We start from the raw sequence: 22182 nt of genomic DNA on the forward strand, positions 1-22182 counted from the left end.
GTGGGCATCACAGGCTCCATTCGGAAGTAAACTGAGGTTCAGAAAGGTTAACCAGAGTCCCACTTGGAGGTGGACTTCAGGGTTATCTGAAAGCCTCTGCGCCTTATGCAATGGTACCCCACGGTCTCTCCGCCAGGGCTGCGGGAACCCTGCTTTGCAGACAGTCGACGCTAGACATTTTGAGCAGAAGCCTGATTTAACATCAGACTTTTCCAGAGACAACGCTGAGGGTGGAGGAACCCGTCCCAAATCTTCGGGGTGTGGTCTACCCGGGACACGCTAACGCCCGCTAAGCTAGTGGTGAGGCCCGGCGGGCTCCACGCGCCCCAACGGCGCAGGGGTGGCCAGGAAGCGCGCCCCGGCTGTCCTGGGGGAACCCGGCGCGGGTGGTCGGCGGGTCCGGCGGGCGGGGCGTCGGGAGAGCCGCGCGTGACGCACTTCCGGCCTGCGGCTTCCGGCTTAAAGGGCCCGAACCTGGCTCCCAACAACAACAAAACGGGTGCGCGGGCGGCGGCGCCTCGGCTCCAGTCCCCGCCCTCCTGCCACCTGCCGCCGCCCGGCCGCGCCTGGCCCTCGCCGGCCGCCCAGGTCGCTCTCCGCTCCCCGCTCCCGCCCTGTCCCGCGGCGCCGGACCCCGGCCGCGCCCTTCGGCCACCTCCTCCCTCCGCGCCCGCGCCGCCTCGCGAGACCCGCTGGCCGCGGCCGCGCAGAGCAGCAGGAAGGGAGCGGCCGCGGCGGAGGACGCCCGGCCCGACTGTGCGGCCGGCGGCCCTGCCCGGGCGCGGAGGGCGGCGGTGGCGGGCCCCGCGACCGTCTCTCAGGTATCTCTGCCCGGCCGGCCGGCCGCCCGGAGCCCGGCCTCTCTCCAGCCCGCGAGGCGGGGCCGTCGCGTAGGGGGCCTTGTTGCGTTTCAGCTCTGGGGTCGCGGCGGGGCCGGGGCGGCGACTCGGGCCGTGGCGCCCCCACCCCTCCCTCCTCCCTCCCTCCCTCCTCACAGCTTTCTTCCTCTCTCCCCCGCCCCCTCCGCAGTCCCGAGTCCGGCGGAGCCTAGCGGAGCCCGGACCTGGCGGGGAACGCTGCACCCGCGGCCCGGCCCCCAGACCCCGCCGCCGCCGCCACCGCCCGTCCTCCTCGGTCCCGGCAATGGCCTTTGTATCGCCCGGTGCACTAGTGACTGACTTGGACACGGAATATTAAGACCCACCAGCTTCCGCCCCCATCCCGGCCGCACCGGCTCCTTTGCGCTCTGAACGGCTGCTCCTCTGGACTCTTCGGCGTTGGGGGCACCATGGAGCAGAGTGGGATGGAGATGCCCGTGACCCTCATCATTAAAGCACCGAATCAGAAATACAGTGACCAGACCATTAGCTGCTTCTTGCACTGGACCGTGGGGAAACTAAAAACGCATCTCTCTAACGTGTACCCTAGCAAACCAGTAAGTGTCTGACAGCTGGGCGCCGCGGCCCGGGCCGCCGCCTCTCGTGCCCGGGGCTCACCTTCTCCTTGCTCCCCCCCAACCCCCTGGAGTCAGGCTGGGAGACTGGGAAGTCTGCGTTCCGAAGGTGTGTGCGTCTCTTGAGTGTCCGAGCCATCATTAATATCTTGCTTAGGAGGTTCAGTTAATTAGTAAGAGTTGACAGAAATATCAAGGGACATACGGATTGCAGGCAGGCATAAAAAAAGACCATTTTCCTTGGACTAGAAATCATCAACCTAAGATGGGATGACAGATTGCATTCTTTAAAAAAAAAAAAAAAGGTAAAGAAGCACTACAATTCTTATTAAAGCTGCTATTGCTTATTAGACTAAAAATTCCTCTTTACTTTCAACACCGGCCCAGTCAGTTGCTCACCATTGTTGAAGAGCAGAGTTTTTTCTTGGAAATAAGTATGTACCCCTATAAAAATTACATGTTGAAGATTAGTATATATCTTCTAAGGAGCAAAGAAGTATGAGTTTTAGATTCACATTCCTCGGCCCCTCCCTCCCTCATGTTTCCCCTGTACCAGGACGCAGACATTTCACTAATTTAGAAGAGAACAATCCTTCCACCCCCTCCACCATTTGGTGCCTCTTTTTATTCCTTTCATATGGCCACTGTAAGTCAGAGTGGCAGTGTTTTCCATTCTGAATCATATCTGGGTATTGCAAAGATAATAAGTAAAATACAGACTACAGCTCCGTCTGTCCCCAAAGGTAGGTTTGAAAGGACATGGTTGGTAATTAAGAAGTCTTGATAAGTAAAGAAGGCATGTGATCTATAGTCAGATGTTGATGAATTAGGACTGTTTCGGTGTTACAGTAGTAAGTTTAGTTAGTTTAGATTTCTGAAATAATTACAGAAATCCTGCGGTTATTGCAAGAATGGGAGGTTTAGAAAAACAATCCTCAGTTGGCATTTGCTGTGTTTGTCAGCACCTTGTGATACAAATATTTTTAGTACAGGAAATAAAAACCCAGAGGAAGTTAAGGACTTGGAACAAACTAGCTGGAACTCTCATTTATTCAAATCTTTGTATGAAAGTTAAAGTTTACACAAGGGATAACAATTTGTTTTAAAAACGTACGCTTTACAAAAGATTTCCTATTGTATGTGATTCGTTTTTGCACAATTTTGAAGTGGAAAATAGCTTTTCAGAACAGTCAATTTAAAGTCATAGACTTCCATAGTACTGCTCATGACATAATCTGAATACCGTTCCTAAGTAATACATGTTCCAGTACATACTCTCAAGTATGTACTTAAGTGAAGTGCTTTATAGTATATGATTAAACCAAGTCAAAAGGAACTTGGTTTGCACTCTGATAGACCAAGAGTTCTTACTTTCCTAAAACTTTCTCTTTTGTAAAGACTAAGTGAGGAATGTGAAGCGGGTCTGCCTTACCTGCACCCCTCCCAGCATGCATCTGTGCAGGCTGTCTGTGCTCACCTGGGTGGGCCAGCTGCTGGAGACAGAGCAGTTACCAACTTCTCACACCCCGCCCTCCTTATCTGCCTGCTGCCTGGACACACCGGAGACTCTTGCAGGCTGTACACAAAATATGCAACCTAGTATTTGCCTGACTACCTAATTTTGTGACAAACCCGACATTTATCCTCCTCCAGCAAGTTTTCGCCAACTGAATTGCATTATCTGAAGGTTATTTCTAGGTTAATGAGAGTGGGTGGGCCTTGGGGCAGGTCGCAGGTGTTTATTTTCATAGAACTTCACTGAAAACTTTGTATGGTGATTGGATTTGACAGGCTTACAGTCTAACTTCATTATCACGTGAGAATTTGAAGTTTCACCGTGGTTAAACAGACCAGCTGTTTAATAATTCCCCAAAGCCATAGGTAGTCCTCAGTCTAGGACAGTGGTTCTCAACCTTTCTAATGCCGCGACCCTTTAATACAGTTCCTCATGTTGTGGTGACCCCCAACCATAAAGTTATTTTCATTGCTACTTCATAACTGTAATTACATTACAATTCATAACAGTAGCAAAATTACAGTTATGAAGTAGCAACGAAAATAATTTTATGGTTGGGGGTCACCACAACATGAGAAACTGTATTAAAGGGTCATGGCATTAGTTGAGAACCACTGGTCTAGGAGGTGGACTTCCTAAAGTTTTCTTTGTCAGGCTGTTAGAACAGAGAACATTTTGCAACATAAGCAATGTTACATGACAACTTAATACATTACACAGGAAGTTTAGGTTCTTAGGACCACCCACAGTGATGACTTCACATCGATTCCGTGTTGGTGTTGAACAGAGGTCATTTTTGTGCCTGGTTCTGTGCACATCTGCCTGCGGGGTGGGTGGACTTGGAAGCAGAGTGGGGTTCCAGTGCCTTGTAGAAGCACTTGTCCCCCAGAAGGAGGTAGGAAAGTGGAGGGCTCTGGTCAGCACTGCTCTTTGCTGGGTGTGATGGTTTCCGGGTAGGTGGAAGGCCTTGGTCCCTGTGGGCGGTGGCCTATAGGAAAATAAATGGAAGCTGATGGAGGGGTAAGAATGGATGCTTGAAGTTGTTCCTCTTAGGATCTCTACAGAGGTAGGTCATGTGTCTACATGCTATTAATGGGATTCAGCAACAGTGTATAAAATCTTAAAATTCTAGTTTTAATAACAGATATTGACTTGACTTAATCATAGATAATCTCCACATGGATATTTTAAATTCAATAAACCCACAATAGATAAACTACCCCACCCAAGCACACTTTCTTGGGCTTCATTTATTTACTTTAATTTGGATTTTATTGACACGGCATTTGAATGTCTGTATGCCAAGAATGAAGGGGATGTTAAGAGTCCCTTTCTCTTATGAAGCTGAGGTCTAGTGGGTGGGGGTGGGGGGATACAGAGATGAAAGAAAAGAACTAATACTATGGAAATGGTGTTACCGAGAGGGATGTACTGAGTGTGGCCGGAGCACAGGGAAGGAACAGTCACGCGGGTCCAGGGGAAGGGAATGCGTAGCTGTTTTAAGAAGAGGTTCGTTCACAGGGACCTTTTTCTTAGGGTTGGTAACAGTTTTAAGCATACCAGGTGAGAGCTTTATAAAAGCCTCTTCTCTCCGAGCTCCTGTTGCACTGCTTCTGAGTTCTTTATACACTTCATTACTCGGTGTGATAGTACTGTGTACAAAGGTTATGGGTCCATAATGGCCACACGGGAAGGTGTTTTTCTTTCCTGGTAGGAAGTAAGGCAGTCGCCATATTTATGCAAAAGTTTACAACGTCATTATTAAAAACCTCAGATGTGGAATTGAACTCTGGAGTTTTGCTGAACTTTGAATGGTATTGATTATTGGTTTAGAACTGGGAAGTGTACCAATTCATGTGGATAGTATATGTAGATAATATTCTAACCAGACATTTGTCATCGCTTCAGGACTTTAGGTTTTGAGATCCTGAAATGTTGGTCTTTGCTACTAAGGGGTGGAGCTGCTGTGAAGAAGACCCCTTTTACTTGTAGTTTCAGACTTTTACGTGGCTGACACTTCTTAGAGGTGTAAATATCAGAACGGTTGAACTTCATGTTATCCAGTAGAATGCAATGTGCTGGAGAAAACTTGAAAAATAAGAATCTCTAAATCCATTAGGCACCTTTCTCGTTCTCTCTCTCATTTTTTTACTCTTCTCATACATACGTAATTACTGAGATGGACCTGACTCACAGTGAATTCGGTTTTGAATGCAAACCTTCCTGGAGCTTGTCTGCCTGGCTTTCCATTGGTCAGTGTTGAGGTCAGATGCCTGTCGAACATGTCCCTCAGTACGGGGTAGGTTTCCTGTGTCTTGGTGCTTCTACTGTCAAAGCAGTCAGTTTCTTTACTCAGGCCTTCCAGCTCCTGCTCAGCTAGGGAGGTTTGTGCTGGTTTTCAAATTGTTCCTCCACTCTGAGATTCTGTTAGAAATAAAGAAAACAGGAATAGAACCAGCTGTGTAAGTTCTATTTCAGAACCAAATTGCCTATAATTGAGATGGACATCTGACTTTCATTATCAGTGAAAATAGCTTGTGTAATATAATTTGAGGTTATGTCTCTTAATTTTGTAATTCCCCATTATCTTATTTAGGCAGGTCATGTAAAAATATTATCTGCTTAACCACCTCCAAACTGATTCAAAGGGGCTGTAATCTATACATGTTAAAAAAAATTTATAAGACAATTATAAAATTTTAGTACATACATTTAAGAGGGTTTCATGTCACATAGTATAGTTCATATTTTTAAAAAATATTTTATTGATTTTAGAGAGGAAGGGAGAGGGAGAGAGAAATAGAAACATTAATGATGAGAGAAAATCATTGATCAGCTGCCTCCTGCACGTCCCCCACTGGGGATCAAGCCTGCAACCCAGGCATGTGCCCTTGGCTGGAATCAAACCTGGGACCCTTCAGTCCGCAGGCAGACGCTCTACCCATTGAGCAAAACCATCTAGGGCAATATAGTTCATATGTTTAAAACTTTATTAAATTGCATGTGAAGGCTGATGAAAAGTTAAGTTTTGAATGAATGTGGGTTAAAATTGGTTTTATGTAATTCCTTTGTAGCCTTTTCCTAATATCTTTTTGGGAAAAAATAACAGTACACGTTTGTTTAATCATGCATCAGTGCTTTTTAAAATAGGATTTTTCCAGAACTTCAGTTTATGTTTCTCTCCTTTACATAATAAATGCATACTAATTTTTAAAGGTTTTATTAAAAACATATTTTTAATTGATTTTTAGAGAGAGGGAAAGGGAGGGGGAAGAAAGAAACATCAGTGTGAGAGCAGAACAGAGATTGGCTGCCTCCTTCAAGCCCCTACTGGGGATCAAGCCCAAAACCTGGGCATGTACCCTGCCTGGATTCGAACTGCAACGTTTTGATGCAGGGGACAATGCTCAACCAACCGAGCCACACCGGCCAGGGCAATAAGTACTCATTTGATGGTCTCAGATGCTTTTATTTAACTATTATAGTTGTGTAACTAAATAATAGTTAACTAACTATGTTAACTGCCATTTACTAAGTGGTTACCATGTGTACCAGACATTCTGTGGAGCACTTTATCTGTTTTATCACATTTATTCCTTAGAGATACCTTATGATGTTAGGTTTTATTATTAGCTTTTTTTTTTTTTTGCCCAAGTTCATAGAATTCTATGTAGTAGAATTTGAGTTTTAGGGACTTGGCCACCTCAGTTGTATGCTTGCAAATTGAACTGTTAAAAGAGGTCTATGTGTTTAGCTGGCTTGTCATTTAACGGCTACAGATGAATGGGTTACATAACCTTAATACTGTTCTAATGCATCTCAACTCAGTGTATGGTTACTTCTGCTGATTTTGATAAATGATGGGGAAGATAGAGGGATATACTCTCTTAAGACCTCAAAGCACATTGCTTTGCCCTATCTTCTCCCATTCCTGCTTGTTCGTGTGAACCACAGCAGGCATGTACTCTGGCAGTCCTGTTGTATCTATACCTGGTTTGTGCATGGCCTGTGAGTGGAAACAGCTACGCAGGGAATGTCCCTGTGGAGTTCTAGAGGAAATTCTTCTGTAAGCTCTGTGTGCTGGTGTTGCTTATAGTTGTTGCAAGGAGATAAGGTTTGGAGACAGTTTGGGTAAACTGTGCTTCCATTTATAGTGTTTGTGAATTTCCTGGGGCTTTAGGTGGGCTGATCTAGTGGGAGTGGGAGATATGTTCCAGTACAGATTCGCAGAACTCATTCCCACAGAAATGATGTTTTGTGCATGTCTTGGGAACCAGCTCTTCAAAGCTATTTGGCACTTGTGACAGCTGTATGCAAGTACTGAAATGTTAACAGTTCCTACTTTCAGAGGACTCGGGACATTGTTCTTTGAACTAACATATAAGTTGTAGATTGCTTTTACTGAGCTATTGGATTATTTTGAAGTTGGACATACTAAGGACATGCTTTTTTAAAGCCATGCATAATTATGAGAGGCTCATTTAGTTCTTCACATGAAAACTTTAAACTTTTGATACCAACTAGGTGGCTTCTAGAAATATAAAGTATTGCTGGCTTTGTAAAACTCAACTACCAGACTCTTGTGAATATTTAATATGCATTAGGGATGCATAGTATTTTATCTGTTTTTGGTATCTGGTTAAATGTTGAAAAGTCAGACACTTTAGATAATAATGTGTAACTCTTTTAGAAAGAGAAAAATCTTTCCCCAGTTTAGTATTAATTTTGCATTTTTTACTAGCCGGTGAGCTTTCCTCACCTTGTTTTTTTAGAGTGTCTGTTTAGTGGGTGGCAGAGTTTTGGGGCCAGCTGGTTAAGCAGCTGTGTATTTGGAGTGGTGTAGTTCTCTCTCTGCCTATTCGGACCACCATCAGCTTGGTCATGTAGATGGCCATGCAAGAGCTGGGAAAGAATATGCAGGTGGGTGTCTGAGTCAGGAAGGAGCTTAGCATATTGGAGAGCTAAGTGCATGCTAGTTTGGCCAGTGAGTGAGGAGGAAAGAAGACCATCAGAGGAGGTCGGAGAGAGACAGAAACCAGATCTGCTGGGACTGTCTGGCGATGGTAGGAATTAGCTTTAAATCCAGTGTGGTGGGAATCCAGCCGAGAGACAGGGCTGATTTACACTTTTAAAAGATGTTTCTAACTGCACTCCTCTCCTTTTCTCTCATATTCATCCCAACTAAGTTTGTCCACCACGTTGCTCTTATGAAGACCACTAGGGATCTCCATGTTGCAGGATACTCTGAGGGAGTACAGAAATAAATAGAATAGTCTGAAAGAAGGACACTGTGAGTAATAACACAAGCCTGGAACTACTCACATATCCATTAGTAAATGGTAGCATCCTAATGTATAAAGAGCCAGGGTCCATAACGTCCAAAACTACTGAACGGACGACCGAACGCCAGGCTGAGCGCACAGCAGGCTCGGGTGGGTGAGGACTGGCGAGCTGGCTGAACTGCTGACCTCTCGGTCCCTCCTGGGTTGCGGGTGCCGCGGCGACCCAGCACTGACTGCCGCTGCCAAGGTGGGTGTGATGCAGTTGGTCGGGGGGTCCCACCATTGCCCCATGATTGCCCCAAAGAGGGAGGCCCAGGCTACCTAGCTGGCAGTGATGGGTAGGGCCTCCCTCTGCAGGGCGATCAATCGTGGGGCTCCCAGACTGCGAGAGAGCGCAGGCCGGGCTGAAGGACCCCCCGCCCCCCAAGTGCATGAATTTCATGTACCGGGCCTCTAGTTTCTATATAATGGAATATTACGGACTGTCAAGAAGAATGGGGAAGACATCCTAATACTGCTGAGGCATAATCTCCAGGTTATATTAAGTGGGAGGACAAGGCACAAAATATTAGGTAGAGTGTACTAGCTTTTATGTGAGAAAAGAAGGGAAATACTTGCTTATATTCAGATTTGTTGTGTTGTTAAAAAGAAATAGTGGAAGGGCAATTCAAAATGGATGTTTCTATCTCTCTCCCCTTTTCCCTTCCTCTCTCTGAAGTAAATAAAAGCATACTTTAAAAAATTAGGGAGGGAATAGGGACAGAAACTAAACCTCTCTGAACACATCTCATTCTATAATTTTTACTCTGTTGCCATATAATTTAAAAAATTAAATAGAAAAAAGTAATCCTTAAATGGCAACATAATAATTTTATAATTTAATGTCAGGATGTTGACATAACTGCAAGAGGAATTATACCAAGTCATTTTGAAATAGTATTTCATCTATGTATTTCTAGTGGGATACATGTAAGGACAGAAGAAAGCCACAAGACATGGTTAACTTAATCTGATACTGTTATTCTTGTTTTGAGGTTGTATATAGTAGGATAAAGCATATAAGTAAGTTTGCTAATGGCATATTTTGTTTGTTAATGTCATTAGGAAATTTGGTAATTGTATTTTATTATATCTACAATAAATATGCTACCATTTGCTGAGCTCTTAATGTCTTAAGTGGAATTTGAAGAAACAAAATTCTTAAAATATGTCAGTTTTCTGCTTATTTGTGCCTAAAGGGAGTTTACTTTACCCATATTTAGGCATGTTATTCCCAACCTTTATTTTGTGTAATTAGAAAAAGTTGAATTATTTTCTTTGTCCCATTTCTTAGTTGACGAAGGATCAGAGATTGGTGTATTCGGGCAGACTGCTTCCCGATCATCTGCAGCTGAAAGACATTCTCAGAAAAGTAAGCAGATTTCTACCACTACTCGATACCAGACACAATCAGAGTGTGAGAGGAGATTTGTTCTGAAATTTTATCGATATCCAACCAGTTCAGTTTTCAGATACTTAAAATCGGCCCTTTGGGTAGCATAACATGTAAACATGAGCTAGAAAATAAAAAACAATGATAGATTCCAGTTAGTTTAGGTAGCAGTTTTGTATATCTATCTGATAGCTGACTAGGATTACATATTGTGTTCAGGTGATTGGCATTTTGTGCAGGAAACTCTATAACTTACCAGTAGTGCAGGAGTGGAGAGTTCAAGGGGTGGTGCAGGGTTTTCACTGAGGACCGTCTCCTTGCCTGTCTCCCCTTTGACCAAACCGGAATGCATTTTAATGCAGGTTGCTTGGGTTAGGAGTTTAATTTCAGGGCAAGAAATAGAAGGAAGCCCAATTGGTCCATCAGTTAGCAACCTTGAAGGCTGGTGCTTAGAGCTAAAATATATTTCAGTATAGCTTTTTTTTTTTTTCAGTGTAGCTTTTTGATAATCAGCTGGAATACTGTGGTTTTTTGTGTTGTTTTTTTTTAATGGCAACTTTTAATTCATGTTTATTTGTTGAATTTATACTTTTATAACCTCTCTGCATTTGTGATGCTACATTTTGTTTGTGAATTTATAGCTTTGATATTTTGCCTTAGGTCTTTGACTTAACTCTTAATGTTGTTCGGGACCAATTTAGGAAATCTGCATCCTCTCCTTTTGTTTATGATCACCAGGGAAACTAAGAAATCTTTTACCAGTATATTCCTCCTGTTCAATAGTTGACATTCTCACTCTGCCAGTGTGAATTCTTGCTGTCATTTTCATTTTAACTAGGTAGTTTCAACTTGCCAAGGTGGTTTAATAACTTCTTTCTCTCTCAAAAATAGTGGAATTTGCAGCAGGTTTTTCTCTCTCTCTCTTTTTAATGGACTATTTTTTTTAGACAGTTTTAGGTTCATAGCAAAATTGAGTGGAAAGTACAGAGATTTCACTTTTACCCCCGTCCCTCCTCCACATGCACAGGCTCCCCCACTTAACAACATTCCATATTAGAGTGGAACATTGGTTACAGTTGATGAACCTACATTATTGACACATCATTATCACCCAAAGCCTATGTTTTACATTAGGGTTCCCTCTTGGTGTACATTCTGTGGGTTTGGACAAATGTATAATGACATGTATTCACCATTATAGTCCTGTACAGAATAGTTTCACTGCCTAAAAATCCTCTGTGCCTCACCTGTTCATTTTCTCTATGTTTTTATGCTTAAAAACATTGCTGCTGTGTACTCTTTAAAGTAGAGATTTATTTTATTATTTTAACCCAAAGATAGCTAGTTTGCATTGGAATGTTTTTTAAAAAGGTTCTTGTGCCAGAAATGGTTTCTGACCAGAACACTTAAAATAAAAATGTTTCAGTGGAAGGACGGATGGCCCCTTATATAAAACATTTTGAATAACATGTTTACATTATGAATAGATCTTTGAACTCTTTTTGTTAGTCGGTGAACCACTTCTTTTTTCAATTAAATGCTGCCATTAGCTTTACCTGCTTAGTTATAAAATGTTTTATAGGAACATTCCCAAAAGGTGAACAAATGCTATAGTTAATTCAGTTAGTATTACCTTTGAAACTAGGTTCCTAAGGGTAAACATCTTACACTTGAATGCTTTTTAATATTCTGTGTTCTGAGGGGACATTGTAGATCAGGAGTGCCTTCTGTCTACCGTACTAGGCACATCTCATGTCAGACTATTTCTGGAAGTTCCTCTTCTTAGCATTCTACTAGTAATCCCCATTAACTTCTTTCTTTAAACTCCTGAGAGCTTGTAGTTTGTGCTTCTCAGTTCTGTGCGAAAGACTGTTTTATATAGTTCTCTAACTGTGCTCTAATGCGCTAGTCTGATCTCTTAACAGTGTCATGAGCCTCTTCGGGGGAGGGGCTGACTCTTACCTTTCTGGTATTCCCCTCAGAATTAAGCACAATTCTAGATTTATGGTAGGCAGTGGATAAATGCTTAGTTTCCAGTAACTTTGTTTTTCTTTCTCACAACTGGGCATCTTCCTTGTCTTTCTGCCCCTTTCCTTTATCATACTTCGTTTTTTCTTTTCTTTTTATAAGTTGCTGAGCTATCCTGTGTTCTTCTCTGCCCTTCTTTATTCTCTTTCCTTTCTCCATCTTATTTACTTGCTTCATGCCTAAGTATAAATATACTCATGTAATCGCTAAGCTAAAATGTCATTCCTAATTATTTTTAGAATTTTTCTTCATAATTATAGGTTTATGGAAACACATGGAATATTTATAGAATATAGTTCAAACGTATGCTTTTACTTAAATATAAGTATTATAGATAAAACCAGTTTTTGACTAAATAAACAACTATACATCCCCTTGCTAAAATTAAGGCAAATGAGATTATGGTGAAATTATTTGAGTTTCTTTATTATAGCTGCAAAATCTAAGTAATGGAAATATTTTTATTTCTCAAAGTTTGCAGGGCTAAGCTTCAGCAACTATTGCCGTTCCGATATTAAGGTGCTAGATGTTTTTATATTGAAATAATAGGTTGCATGGCACAGCTTTACAGCACTGTTTGCTTCAAGACTCCTTTGTGTACAAAGTAATCATTTTTTCATATAGCAATTACTGAGTGTTTAGACCATTTTCCAGCCATGGAGAAAATGTAGAATTCAAAAGGGCTCCAAATTCTAAAATGGTAAATTTACCTTCAAATGACAACAATTTCTTACTAATAAATGGCTATGCCAGAAAGGAACTTAAGTTTTGAGTCAAGCATTTCAGCTTAGCTGCTATTGACATTTTGACTGTGCATTTCCAGTGCGACCCTTTCAGTGTGACCTTCTTTACTTTCAGCAAGACGAGTATCACATGGTCCACCTAGTGTGTACTTCCCGGACTCCTCCCAGCTCTCCACAGTCCAGCAGTCGTCGGGAAGGTCGCGAAGCGTTGGCATCTAGTAGCAATTCTGTGAGTCATTTGGGAGGAGTAAATGATGATTTCTCATTATATTTCTTTTGCCTCTAAAAATTAAGTGAAAAAAACAAAAAACAGATCAGTTGGAGCTTGTGGGTTGTGAGATGGTGTTTTGAGTTAGGGATTTAAACTTTGTTTTTAGGAGTCCATTATACAGTGTTATCCCTTGAAGGCTGTTCCCCTGTATGCAGATCAGTAATGTAATAGTCAGGAGTTTAACTACTAAAATACTAAGAAAACAGAATTATGATCTCTTACATAATATAAACTCTAAGGCCAGGAAAATTTCAGAAATAAGGTGTTGAATATAGTATATTTTATTCAAGGTGGTTTAAATTATTTCAGTTTTAAATATGCTAAGTCCTCTTGAAGTAGATTGCTTGGTCAAGAATTTTATTTAATTTTTAAATATTTATTTTTTGATTTTTAGAGGAAGGGGAAGAGAGAGAGAGAGAGAGAGAGAGAGAGAGAGAGAGAGAGAGAGAGAGAAAAACATCTATGTGTGAACAAAACATTGATCAGTTGCCTCCTGCACACCCCCTACTGGAGGTCGAGCTGCAACCTGGGCATGTGCCCTGACGGGGAATTGAACCAGCAACCTTTCGGTGCACAGGATAATGCCCCACCAACTGAGCCACACCGTCTGGGGCAAGAATTTTACTTTTTAAAAAAATGACTAGATTTGGGCATATATTCCAACTGTAGGAGGAAAAATTACTTAACCTACTCAGCTCTTTCAGACTTGGGTATTCATTTCTCCTACCTTAGTTTTTCATTTACCTAAAATTGTTTGGGAAATTTATCTTAAACATTTCAACTTAGGCATTCTCTATAAGTACTAAAGACACTGCCCCAAATCCTTTTACCTTAAGTTATTTTTGGTTTCCCATAAAAGCTTTGAAGGTGAGCGAAAAGGATTGGATGAGTGGAAGCTTGCTTTAAACTTTCTGGGCAGAGACTTTTATACTGCTAAGTATACTTTCCTTCTTGTCAAGAATTGAGCCGAAACTGTAAGGAAGGGGCTGAGTGGCAGAGGTGATAACTAGATGAAAGATCTTCCAGTAGATGCTAGTTAAATGCTCCTTTAAGATCTAGATCAGGCGTCCTCAAACTACAGCCCGCGGGCCACATGCGGGTGTTTTTGCTGTTTTGTTTTGTTTTACTTCAAAATAAGATATGTGCAGTGTGCATAGGAATTTGTTCATAGTTCTTTTTTTAAACTATAGTCCGGCCCTCCAACGGTCTGAGGGACAGTGAACTGGCCCCCTGTTTAAAAAGTTTGAGGACCTCTGATTCTAGATCCTCCAGTTGCTGTATTTAATTATATGTCCTCAATGGTAAGTATTCTCTAGTACCAGTTGTGGGAATTTAGCTTATATTAAACTGAAGTATGTTTTGCCAATAAACCTAAGGGCCTGGATCTGTTTCCCACCTTGCACCAGAAGGGACAGGCATCGGCAGTGGCGTGAAGTTCTGTGTTGTAGTCTTTGGGCACAGTTGTGTTGGTTTCGTTTAGTTTTAGAATCCTCTGACTTGTCCGGTGGTTCCTGAGCCATGATTTCCTGTCATTAGTATATATATATATATATGTTCAGTTTTCAAGGTGTAGTATGAAAATCTGAAATGTGTCAAAGGAAAATTAAGTTGAATTCCCCTTAATGTTTTATGACTAAGAAATTTCAGTAGGATTTGAAATTGTCTTAAAAATCTAATCATGAGAGAGTTATCTAATAAGGTCAGAAAGCCTGCGTTCTAAAGAAATAAGGCGGGGCTGCCAAATGGCTAGGCCTTTCTCCTATTAACTTTAATTAACCACCTTTTTATGGTTCATTTAATGAGAAATCTTGTCAAAAAAAGAAGCCTTTCCGAGTGATGTCCCTAAGAATCAGAGTCCCTAGTGAGATAGTTGGTATCTATTTTGTGTGGAATAACATCTTAAAGAAAGCTTGTGTTAGTTTTGCAAAAGACCAGTGTTCTTGGGACCTTTTACATGGCAGGACGTAGGACGGGAACATACGCTAAAAAGACATCCTGTCAATAGGAAGGCAGTGTTAGCAAACCTGGAAGGATGTTCAAATTATATTGTACCCAGGTATTTTAAATGGAAGAGCTATAATTTATATAAAATATAATTGTGTTTCACATTTACATAGGACATGATAAATTATTTTCAAATACTAAGAAATTGGGCAGTCTTCAAGGCGTTATATTGTTTAAGGCTGTAGAGTCTGGTGAGTTACTGACATCATTGGAGCATGAGAATTTTAAAACCCTGATTGATACCTCGTTCATATTTTTAAAAACAATATTTTTGGTATCTTTAACACAAGTTGAGAACTGAAAGGAATCTTGAAAATCTAGTTCAATCTTATTTTTGTAGGGAAGCTGAGACTCGGAGGCTAAGTAAAATGTTAAGGTCATGTTCCTTGCTAACGTCAGAGATAACACCAGATTCTAGATCTTCTGATTTCTAGCACGTTCCTCATAATTTTAAAACTGTGTGTTACTAACAGCACGTTATACAGTCCCTGGCACATAGGAAATGGACAGGAATTGGTACCATTATTGAGCACTTGCTATGTTTTAGGCATCATGAAAAGAACTTTTCATGTAATTTAATCCTCACAATTTTGTATGCTCTTTGTATACAATTACTTCACTACTTAGCCTTTTCTAGTTGATAAATGAACTGTTGTGTAATTAAGAAATTTTGATTTTTCTGAACTCTTTAGTCTCATCAGAATTAAAGTATCTTCTTCTTATGCTGGGCACAAGATTCAAATGAGTAAATTCCTAAAATTCACTGTTTGCAGAGGGATTTCATCAATACATTTTTAGCACTGTGTCTATAACCTCATGATTGTAATGAATTAAATCTTCCTGAAAAAATAGTTACATTTCTGTTTGTAGAGTTCAGATCAGTCAGGATCAACAACTCCATCATCCAGTCAAGAAACCTTGCCGTTAGCTGTCAGTTCTTCCTCAGAAGGACTGAGGCAGCGTTCCCTTCCCCAAGCACAGACCGACCCCGCACAGAGTCATCAGTTCCCATACGTAATGCAAGGGTGAGTGAATTCCTGGTAGCCGTGGGCCTCTTCGAAATCTGTTTCTCCTGACTTTCATGGTAGCCCTCTGCTGTAATCAGAGTGCATTTGAAGTTATTCCATTACCTAAGTGCATATTTTGAGAATTAGAGGGTGAAGTAGAGCAGTGCTGTTGAAAGCTGCTCATGTATCAGAATCATCTAGGGCTGTGTTTTGCAGTTTTTAAGGTTTGTGCTAATTACCTGGGGATCTTGTGTAGATGCAGGTTCTGATTCAGTAGGATGACTTGTAGTTCAGAAATGAAAATTTAGAGAAATGCTTTCAATTCCAGAGCATTCAAAGACATTTCTTTATCTCTTTATGGCAGAAATGTAGACCACCAGCTTCCCGGACAAGCTGCTCCAGCCGGATTCCCAGTGTACCCCGCCTTCAGCCCGCTGCAGGTGCTGTGGTGGCAGCAGATGTATGCTCATCAGTATTATATGCAATAGTAAGTGATTTCAGAATCTTCACTCACTGTGTTATTTGCTTTTATTTTCTGCTTTTATCCTAAGTAACTTAATTTGGGATTACATTTACTGATGTATTACATTAACTTGTAAAAATTATTATAAGGAGTTCACAGACATCTCAGCAGATACTTATTTAAAAAATCAATTGGCTGTATCCCTGATGAACATAGATGCTAAAATCCTCAAGAAAATATTAGCAAACCGAATCCAGCAATACATTAAAAATAATGATCAAGTTGGATTTATTCTACTAGAACTGATAAGTGAATTCAGTAAAATAGTAGGATACAAAATAAATATCCAGAAATCAGTTGCATTTTTATTTATTATTATTATTATTATTATTATTATTATTTTAAAATACATTTTATTGATTTTAGAGAGGAAGGGAGAAGGAGAGAGATAGAAACATCAATGATGAGAGAGAATCATTGATTGGCTGCCTCCTGCATACCCCCTACTGGGGATTGAGCCCGCAACCCAGGCATATGCCCTTGGCCGTAATCGAACCTGAGACACTTTAGTCCGCAGGCTGACACCCTATCCATTGAGCCAAACCAGCTAGCGCTCAGTTGCATTTTTATACACCAATAGTGAACTATCAGTAAGGGAAACTAAGGAAATAGTCCCATTCACAATTGCTTCAAAAAGGAATAAAATACCAAGGATGTAAAAGACCTGTACTCAGAAAATTACAAGACACTGAAGAAAGAAATTGAAGAAAATACAAGCAAGTGGAAGCATCTATATATATATACAAAAGCCCAGTGACTGAATGACAGAACGACTGGTTGACCAGGTGCTATGACACTCACTGACCACCAGGGCGCAGACGTTCAACACAGGATCTGTCCCCTGGTAGTCAGTGTGCTCCCATAGTGGGAGTGCCACTTGGCTGACCAGGATGAGCGGCGCTCCCACAGCAGACTGATCCCCGCAGGCCATGCCCCCCACCAGTGCACGAATCCGTGCACTGGGCCTCTAATACACCATGTTCATGGATAGGAAGAATTAACATCATTTAAATGTCCATACTACTCAAAGCAATCTAAAGATTCAATGCAGTTTCTATCAACATACCAATTTATTCTAGAACTAGAACAAATATTCCAAAAATCTACATGGAACCACAAAAGACCCTGAATAGTCTCAGCAATCTTGAGAAAGAACAAAATTGGAGATATCAAATTATACTAGAAGATCATATAAAAAGATAGAACATAAAATGAACACTATGTGTCTATCACCCAATTTTAGCATTTATCAATTCATGGCCATCTTCTACAACTTACCCCCTAGGCTTGATAATTTAAATTCTATATATATTATTTTACTCGGAGCATATTATAGGAAAATTTTCCTGATTTTCCAGCAATTAAATTATAAGCAAACTTGAGAACCACAATTCTTTACAAGTTAACAAAGGACCTCTACCAGTAGTCCCCAGATAGAGTTCCCAAAAGTCAGGATTGAGGTTGAAGGGTTAATATCTTAAAATGCTAATACAAATCATTTATCACTGACATTGGACACATTTATCATGACCAATGTGCATTTTTTAGACCAGTCCTTCAAAACCTGGGTCTGAGGGGGAGGTGGTGGGGTACTATGTAGAGTGACAAAAGGTCATTAGTGAAGAGATTGGAAAGAGATTTGGTTGTTACCTTATAAAGTATTTAGTGCAAAGGAGAAAAGAGTGATTCACGTGGCTGATCTTATCTCCCCTCCATCCCCCAAACCAGGCTGAGAGCATCCTTCCCTGAGCTACTCCACAATCTTGGTCCCACTTTCCACTAAAATGTGTGCTTACCTAAAAAATGGGGGGCAGGGCTAGTGATAGTCCATATCAGGTTTATGAAAAATACATATGGCTTATCCAGGACGCTTTGAAAAAATATATAGTGTGATCACGTTCTTCCCTTTTCAATATTTACTTTGGTGACTCTTCCAGTCAAGCTGCAGTTTCAGCTCAGGCCACATCAGATGCCACTCCCGCCCAGCCTGCGCCTTCACAGCCTCTAAATTTGGCACGACTTCCTGGAGAAGAACCCCCACCAGCTCCTAACTTAGTGGCCCGAGAAAATCGGCCCATGAATGAGAATGTTCAGATGAATGCCCAGGGCGGTCCGGTGCTAAACGAAGAAGACTTCAATCGAGACTGGCTAGACTGGATGTATACGTTCTCACGAGCCGCCATCCTGCTGAGCATTGTGTACTTCTATTCCTCTTTTAGTCGCTTTGTCATGGTCATGGGAGCCATGCTACTGGTTTATCTGTGAGTGACGTTCGCTACCTTTCTGTAGTTCCTTTTGACGACTTTCTGAACTGATCACACAATCTGGCATATGGTCGTCTGTTGGGAATGTCAGATGAGGAAATACGAATGTCGGGTTTCGTAGGTCGGGCATCAGAAGCAGACCAGGTTATGTTGAGTGAGAACATTTATCAGAATTGTCTAGAAGCAAATTTTTCCTTCATTGTCATTTATAAAAATTATTAATTTTGCTATTAACAATATTTAGAACTGGTGGAAGTATATGATTCATTCCTGTACAAGGATGTTCTTTTTAATTATAGTTACTAATAGTAAGTCCTTTAGGTACAGGTCAGATTTTTTCCTTCATAAGTAGACTAACTTTGCCTTGCCATAAGAGGCAAGCAAATTATCTAGTTGAATTTCATTTTAAAAAATAACAAAAAGGTTTTATGACTCCTGACATGTCTTAATATCTAGTATAGAGCCAATTAAGCTTATGATAGACTTTTTGCCTTAAATTGATTTCTGTTTTGCTCTCATTGCTTTGAGGGGTAGTTCTCAGCCTAAAGTAGGCGATATGGTCCTTTCATTTAATATAGTTCTAATCATTTTTCTCTTGTAGGACACTAATGTTTCATAGTTTTATAAATAAAAACAGCTGTGACTTATTTTCTTTATTTTACCAAACAGACACCAAGCTGGATGGTTTCCTTTTAGGCAAGAAGGAGGTCAGCAGCAGGCTCCCAACAATAATGCTGAAGTTAATCCTGGGCAGAATGCAGACAACCTAGAACTTGAAGAAATGGTATGCTAATGAGGTTTTGTATGCCCTCAGTGTGGATGTGTCCTCAGTGATGTATGAGGCAACATGATAAAATAGTCTTGGGTGTTCCATAAGTATTCGAGGAATAGCACATGAAGAAAAGTTAACGTATAAGCTGCGTGGTTTCATCTGGAAGAACTTAGTCATATTAGAATTAAGTGGGAAGAACTAATATTTTTCTTCCTTAAAATAGCCTAGAAAGAAAATTATGCACATGGTGAGAATTTATTGTATTAAATTGGCAGTTGTCCCTTTGAACTCAAACACCAAGGAATTTATCAATTTTGGATTTAACAAAGATTTCTAATGACCAGCTGTGTACCGTTTTCTATCTCACGTTCCTTCCTCCTGTAGGGGAGTACTTAACTCTCCTTTTTTGGCATGCGTGTGTGCTAGCTGCTCACTCACTTAGGAGTACATTTCTTGTTTTGTTTGGAAGGAGCGTCTCATGGATGATGGGCTTGAAGACGAGCATGGAGAAGAGGCAGGCGAAGACGGCAGTGCACTCCACAGGCCTGGACTCATGGCGTCCGCTTGGGCCTTCATCACCAGCTTCTTCACTTCACTAATACCAGAGGGGCCTCCCCAGGTCGCCAATTAAATCTGAAAACTCTGCCAGCTGCAAAGGAAGGTCTGGCTTTAGGAACGTGACTTAAATAACAGTGCAATTTCAAAAAAATTTATTACTTCCTTTTCATCATCATGTACAGAGGTGTTTTTTTCTTTAAGCTTTTCATGCATATGAATAGTTTAAGCACAAGTGAACTACTAAATGTGTGATTTAAAAAGAAAAATCCTAACAACATAGTGCAACAACATTTGTCTTCCAGGTTTTATTAATTACAATTATGTGTATTAAATCAGACAGGCCTATATGTGCATCTTATTTCTTTAAAGAGCTGCTTCACATATAAGTGTTATAATAGCCCAGCCCCAGTGTATAATTTGAATAAATATTACCTATTTTCTGAGTTATCCTAAAAGTTTTAAACAGAATGACTTCATAGTTTTAAAAAAGATTATTTACCTAAAATGTGCTAGTAGCATCTTGCCCAGCCATAAAGCAATAAACTTCTCAATGATCTTAATTTTGACATTTGAATAAATAATGGAAACTTTTCTATTTAAGGGTAAGTGTCCCATCAATTGGAATTAGTACCTTAAAAAAAAGGCAGCTCTTCAATGGAATTAATAGTGATAAAAAATGTTTGATATAAGCAGTACTTTTATAAAATAAGATATGCCTGAAATCATTCCCTGTAATTTTTTAAAATAAAAGGTCAATTATGTTAAACTGTCTTAGGGGATATTTGTTTAACCTCTTCAGTAATGTACACAGTAGGTGCAAAACTTGATATAAATGTAAGTAGTTGTTGGGAAGGGTTGCTGAAGTCTTCAAAGTCATTTTCGCCTGTTCCATTCCAGATGGATGTCTAGTTCTCAGGTGCCAAAACCTCAGTAGCTCTAAAAAAAACACAAACCCTGTGTGAGCCAATTTAGTATTTCAGATGAAAGGAGTAAGTTTCTTACAGGGAAGCTAATTAAAATTGAACAAATGAGGCTAGGAGGACTTTCATGGGCAAACTTTATCTCACAGGAAATGTATTACACAGTTAATGTTAGAACAAAATGGAAGGTTAAGAAACATCCATGAATTATTCTCTAGGTTGTTTACTCATAATGATAATGGTGACATTTCAAGGGATAACTGGTTTACTTTTTGAAAAGTAAAATTAGGTTTCTGTTCATAGATGTCAATCAAGACATCACGATTGAATATGAGCAGCTGAACCATAAAAATACAAATAGGAAATATAGACGATACCTATATAATACTGGGGTGAGAAAATAACTTTATTTCTAAAAAAAAGGTTGCTATGTATATATTCTTTTGACGGACATAATTAAAAGCCAAACAATTAGGAAAAGAAGATTAAAGAAAAGGTAATAGGTAATTCAGTAAGAAAAAACTTCTTTAAAAAGGATAGTACCCCAGTAAGAAATGGACAAGCATACTCTCTTAGTCAGTTTAGACTGCTGTAACAATTTATCATAGACTGGGCGGCTTAAACAGTAAACATTTATTTCTAACTAGAGGCCTGGTGCACGAAATTTGTGTACTGGGTGGGGGGTCCCTCAGCCCGGCCTGTGCCCTCTCACAGTCTGGAAGCCCTCGGGATGTCCGACTGAAGGCTTAGGCTGTGGGGAGTGGGCCTAAGCCTTCAGTTGGACATCCTTAGTGCTGCCGCAGAGGCGGGAGAGGCTCCCATCACTGCCAGCTGTGAGTCCAGCTTCTGGCTGAGCGGCACTTCCCCTGTGGGAGCGCACTGACCACCAGGGGGCAGCTCCTGCGTTGAGTGTCTGCCCCTGGTGGTCAGTGCACATCATAGCGACCCGTTCCACCGTTTGGTCGATTTGCATATTAGCCTTTTATTATATAGGATAGTATTTCTTGAGGCTGGAAGTCCAAGATCAAGGTGCAGACAGATTTGGTGTCTGGTGAAGGCCCTCTTCCTTGTTTGCACAGAGGTGAAGCAAGGTCTCTCCTGTCTCTTATAAGGGCACTATCCTATTCATGAGGGCTCCACCTCCTGCCCCACTAACTCCCAAAGAGCTCACCTCCTAATACTGTCACATTGGGGGTTAGATTTGGGGGGTGGGGGTCATAAACATTAAGTACATAACAGATAGCATGGCAATAACCCTGAAAAAAAGTAATGTTTACGAGTTAAAACTATCACATTGTAAGGTAATAGTGCTGGTGAAGCTATAGGAGGTGTAAAATCGTATATAGCCCATCCAGGACATATCAGGTTTTAAAGTTGCAGAGTCATTCAGTGTCATCCCGTTGTTCCTA

The 22182-nt window shown here is 41.0% G+C and overlaps 1 protein-coding gene across 2 annotated transcripts; it reads left to right on the top strand.

Annotated features, from left to right (window-relative positions):
- Window positions 1-462: 462 nt before the first annotated feature.
- On the top strand, window positions 463-20619 carry HERPUD2 (HERPUD family member 2). Of its 2 annotated transcripts, XM_079786572.1 has the most exons (9): window positions 464-821; window positions 1030-1435; window positions 9585-9662; window positions 12570-12683; window positions 15600-15754; window positions 16101-16223; window positions 18197-18520; window positions 19193-19307; window positions 19765-20619. In XM_079786572.1, the coding sequence occupies exons 2-9, from the start codon at window positions 1289-1291 to the stop codon at window positions 19924-19926; spliced, it is 1218 nt and encodes a 405-aa protein (XP_079642698.1). In that variant the 5' UTR covers window positions 464-821; window positions 1030-1288; the 3' UTR covers window positions 19927-20619. The 2 variants fall into 2 exon arrangements, with proteins under 2 accessions (XP_079642699.1, XP_079642698.1); XM_079786573.1 differs by lacking the exon at window positions 9585-9662 and having other exon boundaries at window positions 463-821.
- The last annotated feature ends 1563 nt before the right edge of the window (window positions 20620-22182 follow it).

The sequence above is a fragment of the Cnephaeus nilssonii genome, assembly GCF_951640355.1.
Source record: "Cnephaeus nilssonii genome assembly, chromosome: 12".
Lineage (NCBI taxonomy): Eukaryota > Metazoa > Chordata > Mammalia > Chiroptera > Vespertilionidae > Cnephaeus > Cnephaeus nilssonii.

Excerpts from the sequence above, each read along its gene's own strand:
- HERPUD2 (XM_079786572.1), top strand. The coding sequence starts at position 1,289 with ATGGAGCAGAGTGGGATGGAGATGCCCGTGACCCTCATCATTAAAGCA. Across the intron at positions 9,663-12,569 it reads TGAAAGACATTCTCAGAAAA|CAAGACGAGTATCACATGGT; the intron begins GTAAGCAGATTT and ends CTTTACTTTCAG. Across the intron at positions 16,224-18,196 it reads CATCAGTATTATATGCAATA|TCAAGCTGCAGTTTCAGCTC; the intron begins GTAAGTGATTTC and ends TGACTCTTCCAG.